The following is a 22,458-nucleotide window of genomic DNA, read 5'->3' on the forward strand; positions in this document are numbered from 1 at the left end:
AATGAGCAGAGAATAAACTCCTCTCTATTAAGGAACAAACATTTTCATGCATGATAGGAAGCAAATTGGAGTCTTTTTTCCAGAGTTAGATACAGGTATAGTTAGACCCTACAAAATGCTGGGAAGCTGAAATGGATTACATTAGAGAGGATATAACCAAGGAAGTAGATACTTAAGAAAGAAATAGAAAGTGCTGAGTACTGAAATTGAAAGCTTTAGAAAATATAAACAGACCATAAAACACAGGCTGTAGAGAACAAAGCAAAACTGCAACATTATGAATTTCACAAAGCATCTGTCAAGCTACCGGTGCAATAATTAAATGAAAATTCAACTGGAATTTCTGATTTAGAAATAATCCATGGAGTACTTACCTCATCTCTTACATCAACAAAACCAGCATTCTAAGATTAAAGGCCTGTATAAATATGTTGCTCCTAAAAAAATAAAAGTTTGAGACCACCTTCCACATTACAATGACAAAATTATTGGAAGAAAACTGAAAATTCAGAGCAGCATATTACATCGGATGAAGAGAAGAACACTTTAAATCTGAGAAAATCAGAAAGAATACAGGCTGGTCTCTGGCTCTGAAACGCCAAACCTCATCCCACCTCTGTTTTTTTTCCCAATATAGAGTCCCCTAAAAGACAACAGAATGCAGACACTGCTGTCCTTCTCCAGTAGCAGCCTGCAACATCTCATCCAAAAAGGTATGCTGGTATAACATTTAGAGGGTGGAGGCAGAGAGGCAGCAGATCCCTCCCATACAGGGTTGTAAGCAGCACCATCTCCATGCATGCACCCAATCATGATAAGACTGCATAATTATCACAACCACACCAGGAAAATATGGTGGCATTTTCCTCACATGGTAAAAACTTCTGTGTTCTAAAAGGGGTGAAAGAGAAAACAGTGGGGCTAAAGAAAAAGACAGAACGATGGACCATGTGACTTGTACAAGCACCATTACATTCCAGACCTATGCATACAGATTAATTGTGAGAAGGAAGACACTAGAAGCAGCACATTAGCTGAGCCTGAGAGGCAGACTGACTGACCTCCCCGATCCCAGGGACTCCTGTAATCCAATATCCAAGCATCTCAGAGATTTCTCTCTACCCTCAGCTCAGCACGCCTTCAGAGCTCCTAAGGGCCAGGTGAACAGTGTAGAGCTCTCCGATCCTATAGCCCTTTTAGGTGCATGACTCACAACTGGCTTCCTTGAGATAGCTGCCTCCTTCTTTCCCACTCTCTCAGATCCATATCTTGATTCCTGTGCCCAGTCCTAGATTTTCCTGACTGCAGACTTTTTAACATCCACAGGAGCTGCTGTGGATCTTAGTATAGTTCACATGTGTCTGGCTGACCTGTTCTGTTGTATTACGAAGGGGATAGAAAAACACTGGAAATACTATATAAATTGATGGTACCATAATTATATGTTGATTGTGGTAACACTACATCCAATTTTGGTCAGTACATCTCAAAAAGCATTCACTAGAAATAGCAAGGGTTTAGAAGACAGCAAAATAGATGTTTTTAAAGAATCCTTATTGAGGTTGCAGGAACTAACCATCCTGATGTGTAGAAAGAATAGTAAATATGGCAGGCGACCAGCTTGGCTTAACAGTGAAATCCTGCTGATCATAAACACAAAAAAGAAGCTTAGAAGAAGTGGAAGATTGGACAAATGACCAGGGAGTAGTATAAAAATATTGCTCAGGCATGCAGGAGTGAAATAAGGAAGGCCAAATCACACTTGGAGTTATCCTTAACATCCCTTGCTAGCTGCAACAAGAAGGGTTTCTTCAGGTATGTTATAACAAGAAAGTCAAGGAAAGTGTGGGCCCCTTACTGAATGAGGGAGGCAGCCTAGTGACAGGGGATGTGGAAAAAGCTAATATACTCAATGCTTTTTTTGCCTCTGTCTTCACAAACAAGGTCAGCTCCCAGACTGCTGTACTGGGCAGCACAGCATGGGGAGGAGGTGACCCACCCTCTGTGGAGAAAGAAGTGGTTCAGGACTATTTAGAAAAGCTGGACAAGCACAAGTCCATGGGGATGGATGCGCTGCATCCGAGGGTGCTAAAGGAGTTGGCGGATGTGATTGCAGAGCCATTGGCCATTATCTCTGAAAACTCATGGCGATCCGGGGAGGTCCCGGATGACTGGAAAAGGACAAATGTAGTGCCCATCTTTAAAAAAGGGAAGAAGGAGGATACGGGGAACTACAGGCCAGTCAATCTCACCTCAGCCCTGGAAAAATCATGGAGCAGGTCCTCAAGGAATCAATTCTGAAGCACTTAGGGGAGAGGAAAGTGATCAGGAACAGTCAGCATGGATTCACCAAGGGCAAGTCATGCCTGACTAACCTAATTACCTTCTATGACGAGATAACTGGCTCTGTGGATGAGGGGAAAGCAGTGAATGTCTTATTCCTTAACTTTAGCAAAGCTTTTGATACAGTCTCCCACAGTGTTCTTGCCAGCAAGTTAAAGAAGTATGGGCTGGATGAATAGACAATAAGGTGGAGACAAAGCTGTCTGGATTGTCGGGCTCAACAGGTAGTGATAAATGGCTCCAGGTCCAGTTGGCAGCCGGTATCAAGCAGAGTGCCCCAAGGGTCGGTCCTGGGACCGGTTTTGTTCAATATCTTCATTAATGATCTGGAGGATGGCGTGGACTGCACCCTCAGCAAGTTTGCAGATGACACTAAACTGGGAGGAGTGGTAGATATGCTGGAAGGTAGGGACAGCATACAGAGGGACCTAGACAAATTAGAGGATTGGGCCAAAAGAAATCTGATGAGGTTCAACAAGTACAAGTGCCGATTCCTGCATTTAGGATGGAAGAATCCCAGGCACTGCTACAGACTAGGGACCGAATGGCTAGGCATCAGTTCTGCAGAAAAGGATTTAGGGGTTACAGTGGATGAGAAGCTGGATATGAGTCGACAGTGTGCCCTTGTTACCAAGAAAGCTAACGGCATTATGGGCTGTATAAGTAGAGGCATTGCCAGCAGATCGAGGGATGTGATCATTCCCCTCTATTCGACATTGGTGAGGCTTTTTCTGGAGTACTGTGTCCAGTTTTGGGCCCCACACTACAAGAAGGATGTGGAAAAATTGGAAAGAGTCTAGCGGAGGGCAACAAAAATGATTAGGGGGCTGGAGCACATGACTTATAAGGAGAGGCTGAGGGACCTGGGATTGTTTAGTCTGCAGAAGAGAAGAATGAGGGGGGATTTGATAGCTGCTTTCAACTACCTGAAAGGGGGTTCCAAAGAGGATGGATCTAGACTGTTCTCAGTGGTACCACATGACAGAACAAGGAGTAATGGTCTCAAGTTGCAGTGGGGGAGGTTTAGGTTTGATATTAGGAAAATCTTTTTCACTAGGAGGGTGGTGAAGCATTGGAATGGGTTACGTAGGGAGGTGGTGGAATCTCCTTCCTTAGAGGTTTTTAAGGTTGGGTTTGACAAAGCCCTGGCTGGGATGATTTAGTTGGGGATTGGTCCTGCATTGAGCATGGGGTTGGAGTAGATGACCTCCTGAAGTCCCTTCCAACCTTATATTCTATGATTCTATGTTTGGAAAAACTTGCATATATGAAAGGTATACGAAGGTTAGAACTATTTAAATGAGAAAGGCGACAAGAGATGACATGATAGAGGTATAGGTCTTGAGAAAGTCAATCAGACACTTCTTTTCACCTCTTACAATACTAAAGCCAGGAGACATCCAACAAATTTAAAACGGAAAAGGAAATTTTTTAAAATGTATTTTTAACATCACAATTAACCTATGGAAATCACTTTAGGGAAAAATCCAACCACTATTTCCTTGGAGTTGGGAAAAAGCTTCTATTTTAGGCAGACCATTCTGCCTGTTCATTATGGAGTGAATTTGTTTTCTTGCAAAATCCACTGAAGTATGTAGTATAATTCACAGTCAGAAACACTATTGAACTAGATGGATCACTTGTATTGCTATACTGGATGATACCAATGTGCCAATGAATCCCTACCTCTTTGAAAGAGACTCAAATGAATAATAATTTGTATCCCAGGGTGCCAATTATGATAAAATTGCATAAGCTTGGATTAATCATGAAACTTGAATTATATTTAAATCTAGCTTCCCAGCACAGAATTGCCTCCATTTGCTAGAGATAATAATAAGAATATTCAGTTCTACAAATAAGTGCATGATGCAAATTGTAAATATTGAGCCTTTTACATATTTATTAATGTCTCTACCAGCTGATAGAGATGCAGTAAACCCACTTGCCTGAACTGGTACAGGAGGACGTTTGAGTATTTACAAGGCAGCTTCATCATTAATTGCATTCAGGCTAACCTTACATTGTCTAAGTAAGAGAGACCAGAGGGGTGAGGCAGTATCTTTTATTGAACCAGCTTCTTTTGGTGAGAGAGACAAGCTTTCACCAACAGAAGTTGGTCCAGAAAAAGATACTATGTCACCCACTTAGTCTCTCTAATATTCTGGAACCAATACGGCTACAAATGCAAACAGTATTGTCTAAATAATAAAGTTATCCACAAACAGTGAACATACATAAAATTTCATCTCTCAGTGGTCTATTCATGGATCATCTTTTAGTTCTGTCTGGAAATAATGGCAAAATGAATTTGTCCTTAAATATTCAAATTGATATACTGTAAAATTCAAAATATTACATGTCTTTTATTAGTAACAAAAATATAAAATACACTGAGCTCACAAAAATATACAGTAAAAGAAACAAGAATCCGTTCAGTCTGTTCTTGGGCTGGATTAATGGTTTGGATACAATAAAACCTATGCTGTTAGGAATCTATTAGCTTTTGTTTGTTTGTTTGTTTTTAAATCTACTGGCAAAAAAGTTATTGGACTTTGGACTTCTTGGTAGTTCTTTACCACAGGAAAAATCCCAAGATATGAATTATTCATTTTAAAATTAGTTTGATTAGACTGTATTAAGACACCTCTTTCTGAAAAGGAGTTATCTGAAACTCAGAAATACTAACCAGTAGCAAGTTTCATAAAGGCAAATACTCTGAGTACTAGCACAATTCATGTTTCAACTCTGCATGGTTATCCAAAAACAAGTGCACTACATCAGAAACTAAGGAATTGTGTGCATACTTGTATGTTTGACTGATATACACCATTAACTCCTTGGAGACGCAGCACCTGAATGACTAGCTATGTTGGTATTCCTAAACACTAATTTTAACATTTACTTTTCGATTAATCTTTTTTTTGTTTTCTCCACTTCACTCATTTCGATTCATTTGCGTTGTCATTTTAAAATTCTCACTCTTACAGGGAAGGTATTCATTGTAACTATTCTTTCCTACCATTATTCTTTTATTAGCCTCCACCTTGCCACCTGCTTCCTTTAATTTTCTCATTATCTTCTTACTGTAACTCACTCTTCTATTGTCATTTTAAATATTATGCTATTTCTCTTCTAAGCTTCAACTCCTTGGCATACTTTACTCCATTTTGCTCATATTCTTCATCACTGTAACACTCATCTCAAGACCTCTCTCCCTCCCCCTTTTTAAAGCTCCTTCTTGTAATGCTTCCTTTAAAGCTCCTTCTCTTCATCTTTTCTAAGCACAATATTTTATTCTCCCCCAGGACTACCTGTTGATGGTGTGGCCTTTGTTACCATTTTGCAGTGCTTTGAATAAAACATACCAAAATGCAGCAAAATATACACTGCTGCACTAGGAGGCAGTGCTGGGCTGACACTGCTGGCAAGGAGTAGCCCTGAGCCACTGCAGGCTTCATAGAGGGAGAGATTGGCAGCTGCTCCATGGTCAACAGTCAGGGCTCTCTTCTACGTCCTCCCACCACGACCACCGTAGTCCTGAAGTATGGGACATATCAGCCAGAAGAAGGGAAGGCAAGAGAGGGTGCAATGAGACAAGGCTTGTGCTTAAAATTCTAACCCATCCATTTGTCTGTTTAGGTCATCCTCTGGACTACTTCACTGGATTTGGTGATTGTTTTTAGACTGTGGTGTTTTTCATAAACGATTACTATTTGACTTGAATAGCTATCTCTAAAGGAGATTGCTTAGAAAATTTAACTGAATTTAACAATTAGCAGACTCAGCCATTACCTCTCTCATACTAGATCACAAGTCTGGCAAGACCACTCAATATTCCTATGACATAACTGTTGTTCTGGCATATAACTGATGTTCTAAAACCAGTCAAAATGTGCTGCTTCTCAATCGTAAATCCCCTTGGTTCTCAATTAATTCAAGGAAAGAGAAGGTTACTTACCTGTAACTGGAGGTTCTTTGAGATGTGTGGTCCCTATCTCTATCTATCCCACTGTGGGGTTATGCACGCGCACCATGCATCCGGAGTCGGAGAATTTGAAAATAGTGTCCGTTGGTCCATGCATGCACCCTGGCTTACCTCAAGCCTCCAATACAGGGAATAAAGGGTGTGGTGGACCGACTGCCTCTCCAGTTCCTTTTCCACTGTGAATCAGAGATGCTCCGAAGCAGAGGGGAAGGAGGGTGGGCAGTGGGATACAGATAGAGACCATGCATTTCGAAGAACCTCCAATTACAAGTAAGTAACCTCTTCTTATTCGGGTGATGGCCCTTATTATATTCCACTGTGAGTGACGGACAAGCAGTACGTAAGCAGAAGCAGAGTGTGAGCAGGTAGACAGTAGGGCTAAATGAAAGACAGTCATTACAAAGGAGGCATCAGCAGAGGAGTTGTAGACTACGGCACACAGTGTCTCGTAAACATATGAGCAGAGCCCACGTGGCTGCTTTACAGATCTCAAGGAGGGATACACCTCCTGAAGCAATGCCATAGTCGCTGCTTGTGCTCTCACGGAATAATCTCTTACTCCATGGGTGTGGGGCGAGGTTCAATAGTTGATAGAGTAGAGTGCAGCCAGAGAACCATTTGGAGATCCTTTGGGTGGAGAGTGCTTGTCCCCTGATTCTTTCTGTTATAGCAATGAACAGTCTTGGTGACTTCCTGATTGGTTTTGTTCTGTGTAAATAAAATGCCAAGGCTCACCAGACACTGAGGGCAAGGAGTCTCTGTTCCCGTAAGGAAGCATGCTGTTTAGGGAAGAATACAAGTAAGTGGATTGGTTCAAGTGAATTTCTGAAACACCTATGGGGTGTAAACATAATGAAACCTTATTTTTATGGAATACAGTGTAAGGAGGATCTGCCATCATCTCTCCAAGCTCACCAACCTTGTGGCTACATGAAATGTGACCTTCCTGGAGAGAAGGGACATGGAGCAGGAAGCTAGGAGTTCAAAGGGTGGCCTTGTGAGTGCAGAGAGAATAAGGTTCAAGTCCTACTGAGGGCTAGGTTTGTGAATAGGCAAGAAAGTTCTGATTAGGCCCTTCCAAAATCTTGAGGTCAGTGGGTGAACAAAGACCGAGTGCCCCGAGAAGGAGGATGGTACACACTGACTGCTGCCAGGTGGACTTATAAGGAGCTGATGGATAGGCCTGACATCTTTAGAGAAAAGGATACAGTCTAAAATGAGAGGAAAAACAACGAGGAGTCCTTGTTGCACCTAAAGGACTCCTCATTGTTTTTGCTGATACATACTAACACGGCTTCCACTCTAAAATAAGAGGGATATCTGTATTTTCTGGAAGAACATTCTTTTGATGTGCTTAAGAAGAAAAACATTTCCACTGAGCCAGGTAATATCGTCTTGGGGAATCTTTCCTACAGTTGGAAAGTATGCAGAACATGAGCATTCTAAGGACGGTGTCCATCCAAAAATCAAGCCCTGAGGTGAAGCGAATGCAGATCAAGCTGATTTATCTTACTGTTCCGCTGTATCAGAAGCTCAGGAAATGCCAGGAGGATGATTGGTACTCAGCATGACATGCACAGATGATTTGGGAACCAAAATTGTTGGGGCCAGTAGAGAGTAATCAATATAACCCGTGCCCTGTCCTACCAGATTTTGTTTAGAATTCATGGCAGAAGCAGTAATGGAGGGAATGCACAGTTCAGGTTATCTGACCAAGAAAGAAGTGTAGCATCCCTTTGAGAGCGGCGACCTAGAACTCCTCTGGAGCAGTATATGATCCATTTTCAGTTTGCTAGAGAGGTGAACAGATCTCTGGTTTGGGTTCCCCATAGACTGAAGATGTTGTGCAGCACAAAGTCATGGAGTTCTTGCTCATGGTTGACAGCAATATGTCTGCTGAGAGACTCCCTGAGCGTATTTAATTTCCTGGGAAGATAGTGTGAGTTGGTTGCTGATGCACCAGTTCCACAAGCTGACCGCAGTCGCACACAGGGAAACAGGATTCATTCCGCCTGCTTGTTGATATAGAAGATGATCATGATGTTCTCCAACAGTATCAGTGGTGAGCATCGATGAATGGAAGAAAGCTTCGCGTGCCTTCCAGATTGCTCGTAACTCTAAAATATTGATGTGCATTCTGGACTCTCGGGGCATCCAGGTGCCCTGTGTTTTCTGGCTGTCCATGTGGGCTCTCCAACTGAAAAGAAATGGGTCTGTGGTAATGGTCCTGTCTGGAGAGGAGTGGGGGAGAAAGGGTTACCCACGCATATCTGTTAAGGATTCATCCACCACAGTAGGGAAGAAACCATCTTGGCAAGGATTGTTATCAGGAAGCTCATGGGGTGGTGGTTCACAGAACATACCAACTGGAGCCAAGCTTGAAGGCAACGAAGGTGGAGTTTTGCAACTGGCATGACATGAGTACATGAGGCCATATGACCTAGGAGAGATAGGCATGTCCTGACTGGTACTCAAGGATTGTTTGTGATCTGGGCTATAATGTAGCTCATGGTCTGAAACCTGTCTGTGGGCAAGTAAGCTCTTGCAGTGACTGAATCCAGGATGGCCATGATAAAGTCCAGAGATAGTGTGGGTGCGAGAACAGTTTTTCTGGCGTTTATACTGATCCTCAGGGAAGAAAGGAGGTGTAGCATCATTAGAGTTGACACATGGGCCTCTTGGTGTCACATGGCAACAAGGAGCCAATAGTCAAGGTAGGGGAAGAAGAGAGAGACCAAGGCATCTGGAGTGAGCTGACACTATTGCTAATACTTTGGTGAAGACTCTGGAGGTGGTCGCTATCCCAAAAGGGAGTGCTCTGTACTGAAAATAGTCAGAGCCCACCACATATCTGAGGAAGCATCTGAGAGCAGGATGAATATTGACATGGAAGTATGCGTCCTTCATGTTGAGAGCTATAAACCATGTTCTTTTCTAGGAATGGTATTATAAAGGCCAGGATGACCATACAAAACTTGAGTTTAAAATGAAGTGGTTGAGGTTGAGAATTGGTCTTCATCTGCCCTTCTTTTCGGGTATAAGGAAGTAAGCCAAGTAAAATCCACTCCCTTGGTATTGAGGAGGGACACGTTCTATCCCTCCTCGGTCTAACAGGGAGTCCACATAAGGCTATAATGGAGCACAGGTAGCTGATCTGTGCCACACAGCCCTAGATGGCTCCATTATAGCCTCATTAATGGGGAGCGCTAGTTTGCCTGGAGGATGTCTAAGAGTTTGTGCTTGGATTCCTGAACCTCTTCAAAAGAGGAATCTGAAGTTCACCAGCAATTCTACAAAAATGATCCTGGAACTGCCTGAACAGATGGCAGGGGAGAGGGAGACATAAGGGTTACCACCTCATCCAGAGATGAAGATGGCAGTTTTGCTGTTTCCGGAAGAGCCGCTAGATCCAGTGCATCTTGGTCTTCCTATTTGGAAGGAACGGGGGAGGAGGCATCTGAGTGCCTTTTTCAATGGGAAAGGTGACTCTAGCTAACCTGACTGACTCTGGTTTCAGGGCCCCCAATGTGGCCAGCAGGAAGGGCCAAAGGGGGACGCAGAGGCCCACAGCAGGGTGCCAGCAGCGCCAAGCTAAATGTGGATGTTGGTCTCACAGTGATGTAAGTCTTTTGGGTGGCAGAGAATACATAAGGTAACAAAACTTATGCTCCTCTTGATTGAAGTCTCCCAGTGAGGAGAAAGCTGATTCATGTTCTAGAGGCAGAACCGCCAGTGCCATTGGAGGGAAGTTGTATTTCAAGAAAGGAATGGACAATAAACTTCTCCAACCAGGTGGTGTTATGACATCCCTGGAAAGGAATCCAGATCCAGGAATGAAGAGATATCCTGTGGGGAAGCATGAGGCCCGGTTCCCCCTGGAGTAAGAGTGGTTGTCTGTGCTCAGACCAGTGGAGCTGGAAAGGGTGCTGTCAAAGGCGGTGCCATGGATAGGGTGTGAACAGTCTTTTGTCAATGCCGATGAATCCCAAGGTTTAGGAAGGGCCAAGAATGACCGTACCAATGGATCATGTTCCGGTACCAATGGAGCCTGATGTTTTTGGGCTTTCTTGTCAAGCCTCTGGGACTTATCATAGAATCATAGAAGAAGATTAGGGTTGGAAGAGACCGAAGAAGGTCATCTAGTCCAACCCCATGCTCAAAGCAGGACCAACCTAAGTCTTCTTGGGCTGAGGTACTGGGTTTGCTCAAAGATTAATCCGAAAGTATCAAAATGCATTTCAAGTAAGACTTAGTTTCATGTGTACTAGTGCTTCCGGAGAAAATCCCACCAGGGAGTCTATGGGAATCGATTCTCTGGCACCAGTGTCAGACTTAGCAGCAGGAGGCTCATTCCTTCCTGTGTCAGGCCAATGCATAGGGAAGGAGGGTTCCTTGGCCTGGGTCCAATTAAAGTCTCATGGCTTTGTTCATGAGGTGGTTTTGGAGACAGAGTTCCAGCCCTTCTTGAGTACAGCTGGGGAATGAGCAGCAGATACTGCACCTCACTACAACGTGGGCTTCTCTGAGGCAGTGTAGGCAGCATTGGTGGATCATGGGCAGGAAACACAGAGTTTGAAGCCTGGAGTGTAGGGCATCATACAGTACTGTGGAAGCAGAGAAAGAACTGACAGGAAGGAACTGCAATGCACGACAGTTCCTTCCTGTCCGTTCTTTCTCTGCTTCCATAGTACCCACAAAAGGTATGGGGGATTGTTCCCCCAAAGATTAATCCAATACTAAAATGATGAAAACACTAAAACTATAAACTGTATACAATGCTAAAACTATTTACAAAGCTAAATCTTATCTTAAGAGATGAAGACGAAGCCTGTTCTGACCTGGACAACAGTGGGAAGAAACTGGAGAGGTAGTCGGTCTGCTCCGCTGTTTATCCCGTCGGTCAGTGGCACGAGGTGAGCCAGGGTGCATGCACAGACTAATATACATGATTTTCAAATTCTCCAGCTCCACATGCATGGTGCGCATGCATAACCCCACAGTGGAGACCATCACTCAAAGAAGAACTGAAGCCCACTAGCTGTATACAGTAGAACCTTAGAGTTACAAATACCTTGGGAATGGAGGTGGTTCGTAAGTCTGAAATGTTTGTAACTCTGAACAAAATGTTATGTTTTTTTCAAAAGTTTACAATTGAACATTGATTTAATACAGCTTTGAAACTTTACTATGAGAAAAACGCTGCTTTTAAGAATCTTAATTTAAATGAAACAAGCAGAGAAAGGTTCCTTACCTTGTCAAATCTTTTTTTTTTTTTAAAAAAACTTTCCCTGTATCTTTTTAGTAGTTCATATTTCACACAGTATTGTACTGTATTTGGGTTTTTTTTTTTTTTTTTTTTTTGTTTAGTTGGGCTTTTTTGGTCTCTGCTGCTGCCTGATTATGTACTTCCTGTTACAAATGAGGTGTGTGGTTGACCAGTCAGTTTGTGACTCTGGTGTTCATAACTCTAAAGTTCTACTGGACTTGAAAGGAACTGGAGAAACAGGATAACCTTAATCTATTTTTAAATATTATCTGTCCCTGAATAGGGAGGCTCTTGTACATTGATGAGTCAGGTAATGTCAATGTGACTGCTGACAACACAGACAGCAAGTTACAATTGTATACAGAAATTTAGTGTCACCTATAGCTAATTTAGTTATTGTGTAACATAATAAAGCTATCTATATAAAATTATGATTTCTCTTTATTTGCAAATCTTAATCCTTGGTGATGCATATAATTATACCTGAATATGACACAGATTCCTGATCTTTAGGCACTGTTTTTGACTACTTTAAGGTGTATTTTTATATATAAAACACACACACACAATTCATAATTTAGTTGCTTGTTCTTGAGTTATCCAAAATTCTGTTTTATGTTTTTCATTATGCTATATTTCAACATGATGATGTTTCCCAAAGTATTCAGGCTACCCTGTTGTCAAGCCCTTTAGTTATAAAGACATTAATCCCATGCTTGCAATTCTTGTATCTGCATTCCTGTTAAACCCATTATCAATCACATGCTAGATTGTATTAAAATCTTGCATATAGCCCATCTACTTTAAAGCTGAGCAGAAAAGATAGTTAAGACAATACTTTTATTACATTTCCCTATGGTGTTAATTTACATTATCTAGAATTAAAATGTGATGAATAATACAGAATTCACTTCTGAGTTCCATTTACGTTGCTTGTTCACATTTCATAATATTTTCTTGATAACATTTACCCCTATACTTATTTTGAAATATTGATTCATGCTTTTATAGAGTATTACAAATCTTTTTTGGAGAAGCTTTCTGACATAATTACATATAGGTTTTAACCTTCTTTTATAGCACTCCAGCAAGCATTTTGCAAATTTAGGAAAGCGATTCTATTAGTTGGCTCACTGTAAAATCCATAATAGTCTTTACCTTATCCTGAAATTATTCTGTTGCTGTGACATATAGTCTACGTATGAGATATTTCCCCATAACTTACTGGCAAAAAGCAACTCTTGGATTTTATGAATGTGCAACACACCCTACAATTGAAATTCATGACTCACACTTACGTAAAATGAATCTCTACTGAACTGCTGTTGTCTCATGAAACACTGTATATTTTAGAAACAATAATTTTTGCTGGGCAGTTGCAAAAGGTAACTAGATAACCCATTCTGCAGGTGGGGATCAAATGTCTCCCCAACTTGAAAAGTTTCCGATTTTTCCCAAAACCCATTTACTTAGCAAAACAATAAATAGCATATCTGTTCACCCTTCCCTTGCAACTGTGTGTGTGTTTGTAGGCAACCCACGAAGAGGTAAAGCTCCTGAGAGCAAAAATTCTCCTCTTCAAACAACAGGAGGTTAATAGAGAGGACTATCACTGTCTGATTTTAAAGAGACTGTCATCGCTCTTCAAACCAACAAAGAGATGTAGAACAAAGCACTGGAGAAGACAACGGTGTTATAAGGAAAAAACATCTCTTACATTCCTTCTTTGCAGGGAGGAAGAACTTTAACAAAAATGTAGCAAGCTAGAAGATAGGTCACGTTAAAACCAAAAACACAATTTACAGCAACTCTGAAAATGAAGAACTGTATGCTGGATTTTATGGACATTCTTTCCTGATAAACTCTAGACCTACAAGCCAAGTCACCCATTAATATAGAAGGCTCCCTAATTTAAAAACCTAGAGGACAGCAGCGCCCCATGACAATCCATCTTTCCAAAATTTCTGAACATCCAGATGAAACAATAAATCCTCTAGACAGTGTAGAGAAAAGGCGAATTATTTTGCCATGTGCAGAGAATTTATAGTAAGTTTAAGAAGGCACCTGAGACTGTGTTCAACAAATTATAGAAACAAGATAAATAATAAATATTTAACTATACAACCTACACAGCTCAACTCCAAGACTCCTGCAAAACTCTGCTTTCATAAAAACCTCAGGCACAGTCAAACAATTTCCCCTACCAATGTGTGGAATAAATAAATACATCTTACAGCAGGTCCTGCAAATCAATAGAGCCAGGCTATTTGGACCTTACTTATGGAGTCCAAGGGAGGGGAAATAGGTATTGCAAATCCTATTCATAGGAACAATGAAGGGAGTGAGAAGCATTCTGGTACCTCTTTGGACTGTCTCCCCCACCCACAATCTTGCAGCTACCATCAGCCTCCAAAAAATAATAATAATAATAATAATAATAATAATAATTCATTCAGCAGAGCATGGTGATATACTTCACCACGTGTCTTCTGTTATTCCTCAATGGATTTCTGAGTTAGCTTTGTTTAAGTACTACTTTAAGTGCCCTATCAATCATGCTTATTTAAAAAGGTGAATTCAGTGTTGCCAATACATCTATTATGAACAGTGGACTTCCAAGTCAGATTCCAAGCACCAGGGAATTCCCATAATTATTAATTATTTATGCCATCATTGAAGTAACTGATGTGACAGACTTGTGGCATGGGAGTGAGTTTCTTCCTTCAACAATAATTTGGAAACAGTAGGTTTCATTGTAAGCTAAATGATTGTTCAATTATTTTCATGGTTCAGAACTGTCGAAGGCAGAGTGGAGACATTTACAGCAAGCGGATTGTCGCCTATAATTGCACCCAATAGTTAAATGGTAAAATCCTCAGTTTATGTCTGGTGTATGTTCGAAAAAGGATTTTTTTATGATGTTGGACTTTCCTTGTTGTTTTTGAATGACATCTGCTATTTTCAATTCTAATTATGAGGAGACATAAAAAGGGAAGTAGATACAGAGCTCCTTTTGTAATTATGTACTATTCTATAATCGACTACTACCAAAGCATAGCAGATGATGTAGCTAATAAAAGCCTTTGCTGCCCACTAACTTCTATGAGGTGGACCTGACTATATATACTATTTTATGTCAGTGAAATGATGCTAACCTACCATACTTGAGTAGGCTGAAATTATCACAAAAAACTGTTTTCCAGTTATCAAATTTTTTAAAATAAATACTGTAAAATAATTCCACTGTGAAGTAGTTCTCTAACCCCAAAGAAAAACGTCATTTAAATGTCAGTTTATATAGACAATTTGATATTTTTAACTATAGTTTCACTGAATCTTAATTAACTATAAGCATATTCCAACTTCATAAACACTTAAAAACTAATAAAAACTAAACAGTTACTGTATTTAACATGCAATTACATTGTGGCCTAATTTTAAAAAAAAAAATTAAAAAGTGTCCTTAGGGATAGGTTTTGGCAATAGCCAGATAAGAGGCACAGCAAAAAAACAGCTCCACTACAGAACTAATGTAATCCTGAAAATGAACTGCATGGAATAGAATTACTCAATTTTCAAAACTTCCTACAGTTTTGTGGGATACTGTCCCTTGTCTTAAAATGGAAGAAATAAAAACACCACCAAACAAAATTAAACAAACACCACAATTGCCTTCAAACCAGAAGGCAAGCAAACCCCTTGAAGCACAACTCACCATAGACTGTAATCACTGAGAAGGTCAGGGAGGACACAAAGACTTAAGAAGTTTACCTAGAGGAGACTAATGCCAATCCAAACAGATTTTAAGGAATTTGTAAACACCTTCGGTGGAAAAAGACAAAGTAACCCTTCAGATTACCAACTTTACAGTTACATGGATTCTCTGGGAATTGATCTAGACACCTTCAAAAAAATCTGTTCATCTCTCTGAAAATTATGCACCTATGAACTATTTGCCAAAGAAAAAGGAAATGGAAGTAGCTACTGTCTTCTTTTATTTTAGAGTTTTACAAGACAAAGAGGTTTTATATTTTAAAATTAGAAGTATTTTCCTTAATTCTATCTCCCTCATCCTGAAGAACAAGCAAGTTTTTCTTTAAATGTGAATTTAGAATTTCAGACCAAAATTTTGTATTTGAAGTGCCTAACTTGAATAAGTGGTCTTATCGGTTCCTACAATATATTTTTCTAGTGCTTTGTCCAACCTAGTGATAAATAACTCAAGCAATGAGATTCTTGTAAGTTATATCAAATGTCTCTGCCTCATTTTTTTTCTCCCTATCTATACTATGGGGATATTTCTTCCCCACCACTCAGCAATTTTTTAAAGTATTTAAGTCACTGTTTGTAAACTGCTGAGATCCTTTGGTGCTCTAAGCAGTTACAATTAATATAATCCACAGCCAGATGGACCAAATTTCTGAAGCAGGTCTTTGGATTCTGTGGCACTCTGGGTGCATGGAGTGCATTCATACCCACAGTAGATCACATGTAGGGACTAGCACTTGAATAAGAATGGCTGGATACTCCTAACATCATGATCATCAGTGAAATAGCTAAGTGTGACTCTAAATTGCCATCACTCATCGCTAGGTTTCAGTTATTCTCTGTTGAAATTAATGGAAAGTTCACACCTTTTACAACTATTATTTCAGGCTGTCTGCAACGTCAAAGAGAGAATGCTGCATTGGTTTGTACTGGGTTCGTGTTTTCAAAGTCATCCTCACGAACATTAAGATTAGACATTAAAAAAAGTTTCTACTTTATTCTGAAGGTGTTTAAGTGATCTGAATTTTCACCAGCTGCCAGTTTGCTACACATTAGCTATCTTGTTTTAAATCAATACCCTCCATATTTCAATCACTGTTTGGGTAAATAGCGATAATTAAAAGCTAAGCAAAAATGTCCCTGGGTGATATTAGATAAAAGACATATTAGTCATACAACTTCTATTAAAAATTCTACACTCCATTCTACTTAATTTTTTTTTTTCAACGCTGAGGCTGAAACTGAAACTAAAAATAAACTGTTCAATTTTTTTCTACTTAAAGTATCACTAAAACACCATTACTGGTATTAACTATATCAATTTAAATAGTTTTTCAGAAACTTAGCAATTACTACAGCATGGTTAACTAATTAATATATGTTTAAACAGATGTTCACTCAAACTACTTGAATGCAGTAATGAGTTCTATTAATATACTATAGAGTGTAGATCATTTGTAATTTGGCAAAAAGTTGTCTATTTCAATGTACCAGTAGTTAAATAGTAGAGATGAAGCTGACTTGGAACTCATGAACCTTCTTTCTGGGTTTGCCCAACGGGAAACACTGCTTCCAATCTCACACCCAGCTTTCTTCCTATGTAAAATATGCTAACTCCACCTCCCACCCGAGCCATGGTTCCTTCTCCCTTCTTCCTCCCCACCCCAACAATGAATCCCTCTTCCTGGATTCCCTACCATATCCTCGTGATTCTATTCATAAACAAACTCCACCTAGTTTCCACAGATTGTTTTTGGTTTTTTGGTGTGCTGTTGTGATGTATCATTTCTTCAGTTTTGTTTTTTTTCGATAAAAGTCCACTTGTTCTCCTCACCCACCCACCTCCAAGTAGGGAAACTCTAGATACAATCGATCCTCAAGAAGCCCTTGAAAACCACTCGACATCTGCTCTTCTCCCATCTCTTTAAACTACTCTCATTATCTTTGCTGTTGGCTCCTCTGCTCAGAAGTACAATATTCCAAGAACTTCACTCTGCATCAAAAGTCGAGAGCGGAGGGACCAGGAGCAAAGAAAAGAGAAGTCACCTGCTTTAGGAAAGGCTCAGTGTACAGTAATTCCTCACTTAAAGTCGTCCCAGTTAAAGTTGTTTCATTATTAAATTGCTGTTCTATTGGAGAACATGCTCGTTTAAAGTTGTGCAATGTTCTAACACCCTCCACAACCACCACCAGCTCCTGCTGGTGGGCCCCGTAGATCAGCGCCTCCCCTCTCCCTCTTCGCGCCTCCCACAATCAGCTGTTTCATGGCATGCAGGGAGGCTGGGAGAGGAGCGAGGATATGGCGTGCTCAGGGGCGGAACTGGGCAGGAAGAGGCGGGGAGAGGCCTTGAGGGAAGGGGTGGGATGAGGGCAGGGTCTGGGGCAGAGCCAGGGGTCAAACACCCCCCGGTAGTTTGAAAAGTCAGTGCCTGTAGCCCCAGAAGCCTATGGCTCTCTCCAGCTGTGCAGAGATCTAGAGGCCTAGTGCCTCTGCGTTGTGTGTCCCGAGCGTACCATGCAACCTGGCAGATTGGTTCCCTTAGGAGACGACTGGTTTCCCCAGCACCCTGGGGGTGGGGGCACGTTCAGTGACTAACTAGAGCAGGCATTTGTGTGATCTGCTGCTCAGAGACTAGTAGACACATCTCCATCAGTGCTGGGGAAGGATGCAGCACAGTGTCACTTCCTATATGCTGTCGCTTGCCTGCTCTGCCTGGCTCCCATGCTGAGCCCAAACCCGCAAAGCTTGCACGGGGAGGATTCTGCAGGCCTAGGAGTAGGGGTCAAACTGCATATAATGTCTTTTGTCTGGCGAAATTTTTTTACCTGGAACCTAACCCTCCCATTTACATTAATTCTTATGGGGAAATTGGATTCGCTTAAGATTGTTTTGCTTAAAGTCGCATTTTTCAGGAACATAACTACAACGTTAAGTGAGGAGTTACTGTAGTCAGGTCTATGCTGCTCTACTCCTTATGGCACAAGTATAGAATAGTTGGAATTCTCAAGCCCTTCCAAACTACTGACTAGCTAATAAATAGATGGGATGCTGAACAGAACACAACAAAGAAATCCAATTATGAGAATGTGTTGAAATTAGACATTTAAGACTCTGATCATGGAAAGACTTCTGCACATGAGTAGTTCTGCTGAACACTTTTCCCCTCAGTAAGACATACTGTACAATATTTAGACCCTTCCCCTTTCTTTTATATTGAAGTGGATTTTTGTATGTACTTAAAATACTTAAATTCTACATATTGTGTTCAGTTCTCATTACTCAAGAAAACAGAGCAGAAATGGAAAGTTCAAGAGCAGGCACTGGAAAAACCTCCACATGGAGAAAGACAGGGACTATTTAATTTGGAAGAGATTGTTACTTGGGTTTTTTTAGAATTTAAAGCCGTGGTAATTTAATTGCTTTTTTTTAGGCAGTGTTAGGAATAAATTATTAAGATGCATAGCTTATTTGTTTGATATGTGATATAAGCAAGTGTGCTTTTATTTAAAGTTATTTATTAGATTTTAAGCATTATACACACGCACACACACAGGTGTGCAATAGGTTTAGGATATTTTAGATATAGTTATTTATAGTTTGAGATGGTTTTGAGTGATTATTAGCCAGGCTTTTAGGGGCTTTTTTTAGTTTAGCTGATGGGGAATTTAGATGTTAGTTTTTTGCTTGAAGAAATGTTTTTTTGGACTGTTTTAAAGCAAATTATTTATTTTATAGTTAATATTAATACAAAATATATAATTTATAGGGATTTTAGTATAGTAATTTTATTGGTTATATTTAATAAATTTATTATTTTAAAATGTTTTAGCATTTTAGTTATAATAATTATAATAATATGTTAGGAGTATTTAAAATTAAGGTTATTTATTTTTTAAATAAAAAATAAAACACAAAATTAACAAAAAAATTTCATTAGCAAACCGAAAGTATGCAACTGTTTGACCTGGTCTTACAAAGACCTAAGATTATTTTTCACTCTGTGGTATTTGGGTTTTAGCTGGCAGTGGTTGAACATACAAAATGGCTGACAACAGTACTGTCAAGTTCTGGGGTTCACACAAGAATGTCAAATTCTGAGGTAACACAGACAACTAATCAAAAATAGCATGATAGAGAAATATCAAATGATGTATGGTATACAAAAGGTAAAGTATGCACTCCTCTTTACTCTCATAATAGTGGGCATTCAATTCCTATGTTCCTTTCTTAATTCCTGTGTTTTATTTTTAAATATTATTTTCAAGCTTCAGGAGACTGGATCCCCAGATAATGTGAGTCAGTATAATTCCACAGACTTCAATGCAAGTATGCAGATTTACACCAGCTGAGGATCTGACCCCACATCTTTAATGCAGGCAAAAGAAAAAAAATCATTGGACATTTTTAGTAGCCTGTGTCAAACTATAAAATCGCCTCATGCAGCAAAGCAAAAAAACCAGTATTTATTCTGGTTTCCACAAATTTGTTTTGATCTGCATATAACTGGCTAGTTGGAGGATAAACCCTAAATTTGGGGCTGGAGGAGAACTTTGCATACATTCAGATAAAAGATTTTCAAATGCTGATATTCACTGAAATCCTATTCTTAAACAAGACGAGTGCTACAACATGCTCTCTTTTTTACATATTTACTTTTTCTTAGTCTCTGTTGAAAGTTCCAAGGAGGCATAATATTTTATTTCTAACTAATAATACTATTATTGTAAACTGTATATTTGGATTTCATGCTAACGTAGATAGTGAGGTTGGAAGTTATTTCACTTACCCTATTGATATTGCTGTTGCTTAAAATAATCTGAACTAGGTTTTTCTTAAATTCTTCTAGCTTCTCAAAACACATTTTCAGAACATGATTAGATAAATTAGCATCAGTTATTAAATTGATCAAAACAGAAACTGCTTCTGTCAGAAAATTTGAGACAGGAAATTTAGGATTCTTGTAAAAAGTAAGCAGGCCATCAAGCAATCGAGAGACAGAATCTGATATTGTGGAGCAGTCGCTTTCAAGCTTTGTAAAGACTGTTTTCAGATCTCCTGCTTCTGTCAGTTTTCTTAGTTCAAGGAGATGTTGCAAGAACTGCATGTGAGCAGCCAGAGTTTTTTCCTTGTTAGTACAATGGGTATTCAATATAGGAAGTATTTCAGAATTAAACGTACAAGATGAAGTGTTACAACTGTGCTCAGAGTGCCCAAAGTTATGTGATATGTCTACAGTATCAAATACACAGTCACTAGATACATCACACCCAGAATCTTCTAGCTGACTTGAGCAATTTATTATAGGGTTTATATGTTCCTGATCCAGCAGAATTTCAGTAAAGGCATCTGGGTTTCCTGAAATACAAACATGAAAGTTATATTTATATTTCTGAGATACTTTCACAAAGAATGTACCATATCTAATCCAATGTTTTTAACATAAATCTTAAGTACAAAAAATGAATAATACAGTATAGGTTGTTTTCCAGTCATCAATTTTAATACTAATGGAATATAAAACACATTTTAATAAAGTTAGAAATCTCTGAAAACAATGCTTATTGAGATTCTGCCTTAAATAGATAGCCCAATCTGTATCTCTGATAAAATCCTTTGAGCAATTTAGGAGTAGCAGTTTTAATCTGATTTTAAATATTTTGATGGTTCAAAGACTTCATATAGTAAATTAAATTGGTTGTACAATAGGACTTGCACTCCTATCAGTTCCAAAGGAAAGGATTGTATGCCATTTCCCATCTTCCATTACCTTTTTCACTCTTTTTCCGCTTAAAGAATAGTATTTTTGTAAATTTTAAAGTTAATTAACAATTGTATCTACTAAGTAATCTCTTTCCAATTTTTAATTTGTCAAATATCCCTGAGAGTGACCTATTTACTTTGTCAGTCAAGCAAATCAAATTATGCTTTTAACAGGAAAACACAGGAATGTTCTACTCTCTTCCACACTATGCAATGGAGGACAGCTTACGAGTATGAATCTACGAGCAGGTATCACGTTATGGGTGCTGTTAGAAAAAAAAAGAATTCTTGGGTTTTGTCTATGCCTGGAAAATGGATTATTACTACTATTTATTTGCATTACTGTACCATTCTAGAATGTATTAACATGCTTTAAATAATATGTTCTTAAACAATTTAGAAGCTAATCTAGATTCAACTGGTTAAAAATGTGTTAACTGATCACAATTAACCTTTAAAGAGAAACATTCAATTTGTGGGGGAAAAAAGTCAAAGAACATTTTGGACAGAAATGTGTTATCTACAGTTGTTATAAGTAACACCTAAATACGAGAACTGAAAAAAAAGGTTAGAGAACGTTTCTCAGGGTTTTTTTCCCACTTTACTTTGTGCATTTAAAAAACACTCTATAGTACTAGTCTCTGATGCCATGTACTTCCTATGCACTAGAACAAGAGTCAGGAACAACTAACTGAGGGTATGTCTACACTACCGAGACTACACCGGCATAGCTAAATTTCCACAGCAATGCTGGCATAATCCCACAGAGTAAATGCAGCCCACATTGACATAATGGTTTTTCCCACTGGGGTAGGAACACCACCTTCTTGAGCAACAGTAGCTATGCTGATGGAAGCATTCGTCCATCAACATAGCTGCATCTTACTGGAGGGTTTGGTCAGCAAAGCTACGTCAATCAGGGGTATAGATTTTTCATACCGCTGACCAACAAAGCTATGTCTACCTAATTTTTGAGTGCAGACCAGGCCTCAAATAGCCAACAACCTCATCCAGAGCAGGAATTTTCCTTTTCTCTTTCAAACACACAATAGCCTAATCAACACTGAAGAAAAATGCCCTGGGTACATCAATCCTAGCCAACTACTGCCCAATGTCAAACCTCCCATTCCTGAGCAAGATTGTAGAGAAGCTAGCAAATGGCTACATCAGGCTCTTCTAACTGAAGTGAACATTCTACATACACCTGAATCTGTTTTCAGGCCAGGACACAGAATCAAAACCACCTTAGTGACACTGATGCATGATCTCCTCCTGTCAACGGATAGAAGACAGACATCCATCCTCATCCTCCTGGACCCCTCTGCAACACTG

At 39.6% G+C, this 22,458-nt stretch overlaps 1 protein-coding gene across 1 annotated transcript in view; it reads right to left on the bottom strand.

The window, feature by feature from the left end:
- The window catches only part of MEI4 (meiotic double-stranded break formation protein 4), a 118,803-nt gene that overhangs the window by 78,451 nt on the left and 17,894 nt on the right, over positions 1–22,458 (bottom strand). Inside the window, exon 2 of the mRNA XM_054022886.1 lies at positions 20,153–20,721. Within this exon, the coding sequence (XP_053878861.1) occupies positions 20,153–20,721 (569 nt within the window). The remainder of the gene's footprint in view (positions 1–20,152; positions 20,722–22,458) is intronic.

Source organism: Malaclemys terrapin, chromosome 3, assembly GCF_027887155.1.
Source record: "Malaclemys terrapin pileata isolate rMalTer1 chromosome 3, rMalTer1.hap1, whole genome shotgun sequence".
Lineage (NCBI taxonomy): Eukaryota > Metazoa > Chordata > Testudines > Emydidae > Malaclemys > Malaclemys terrapin.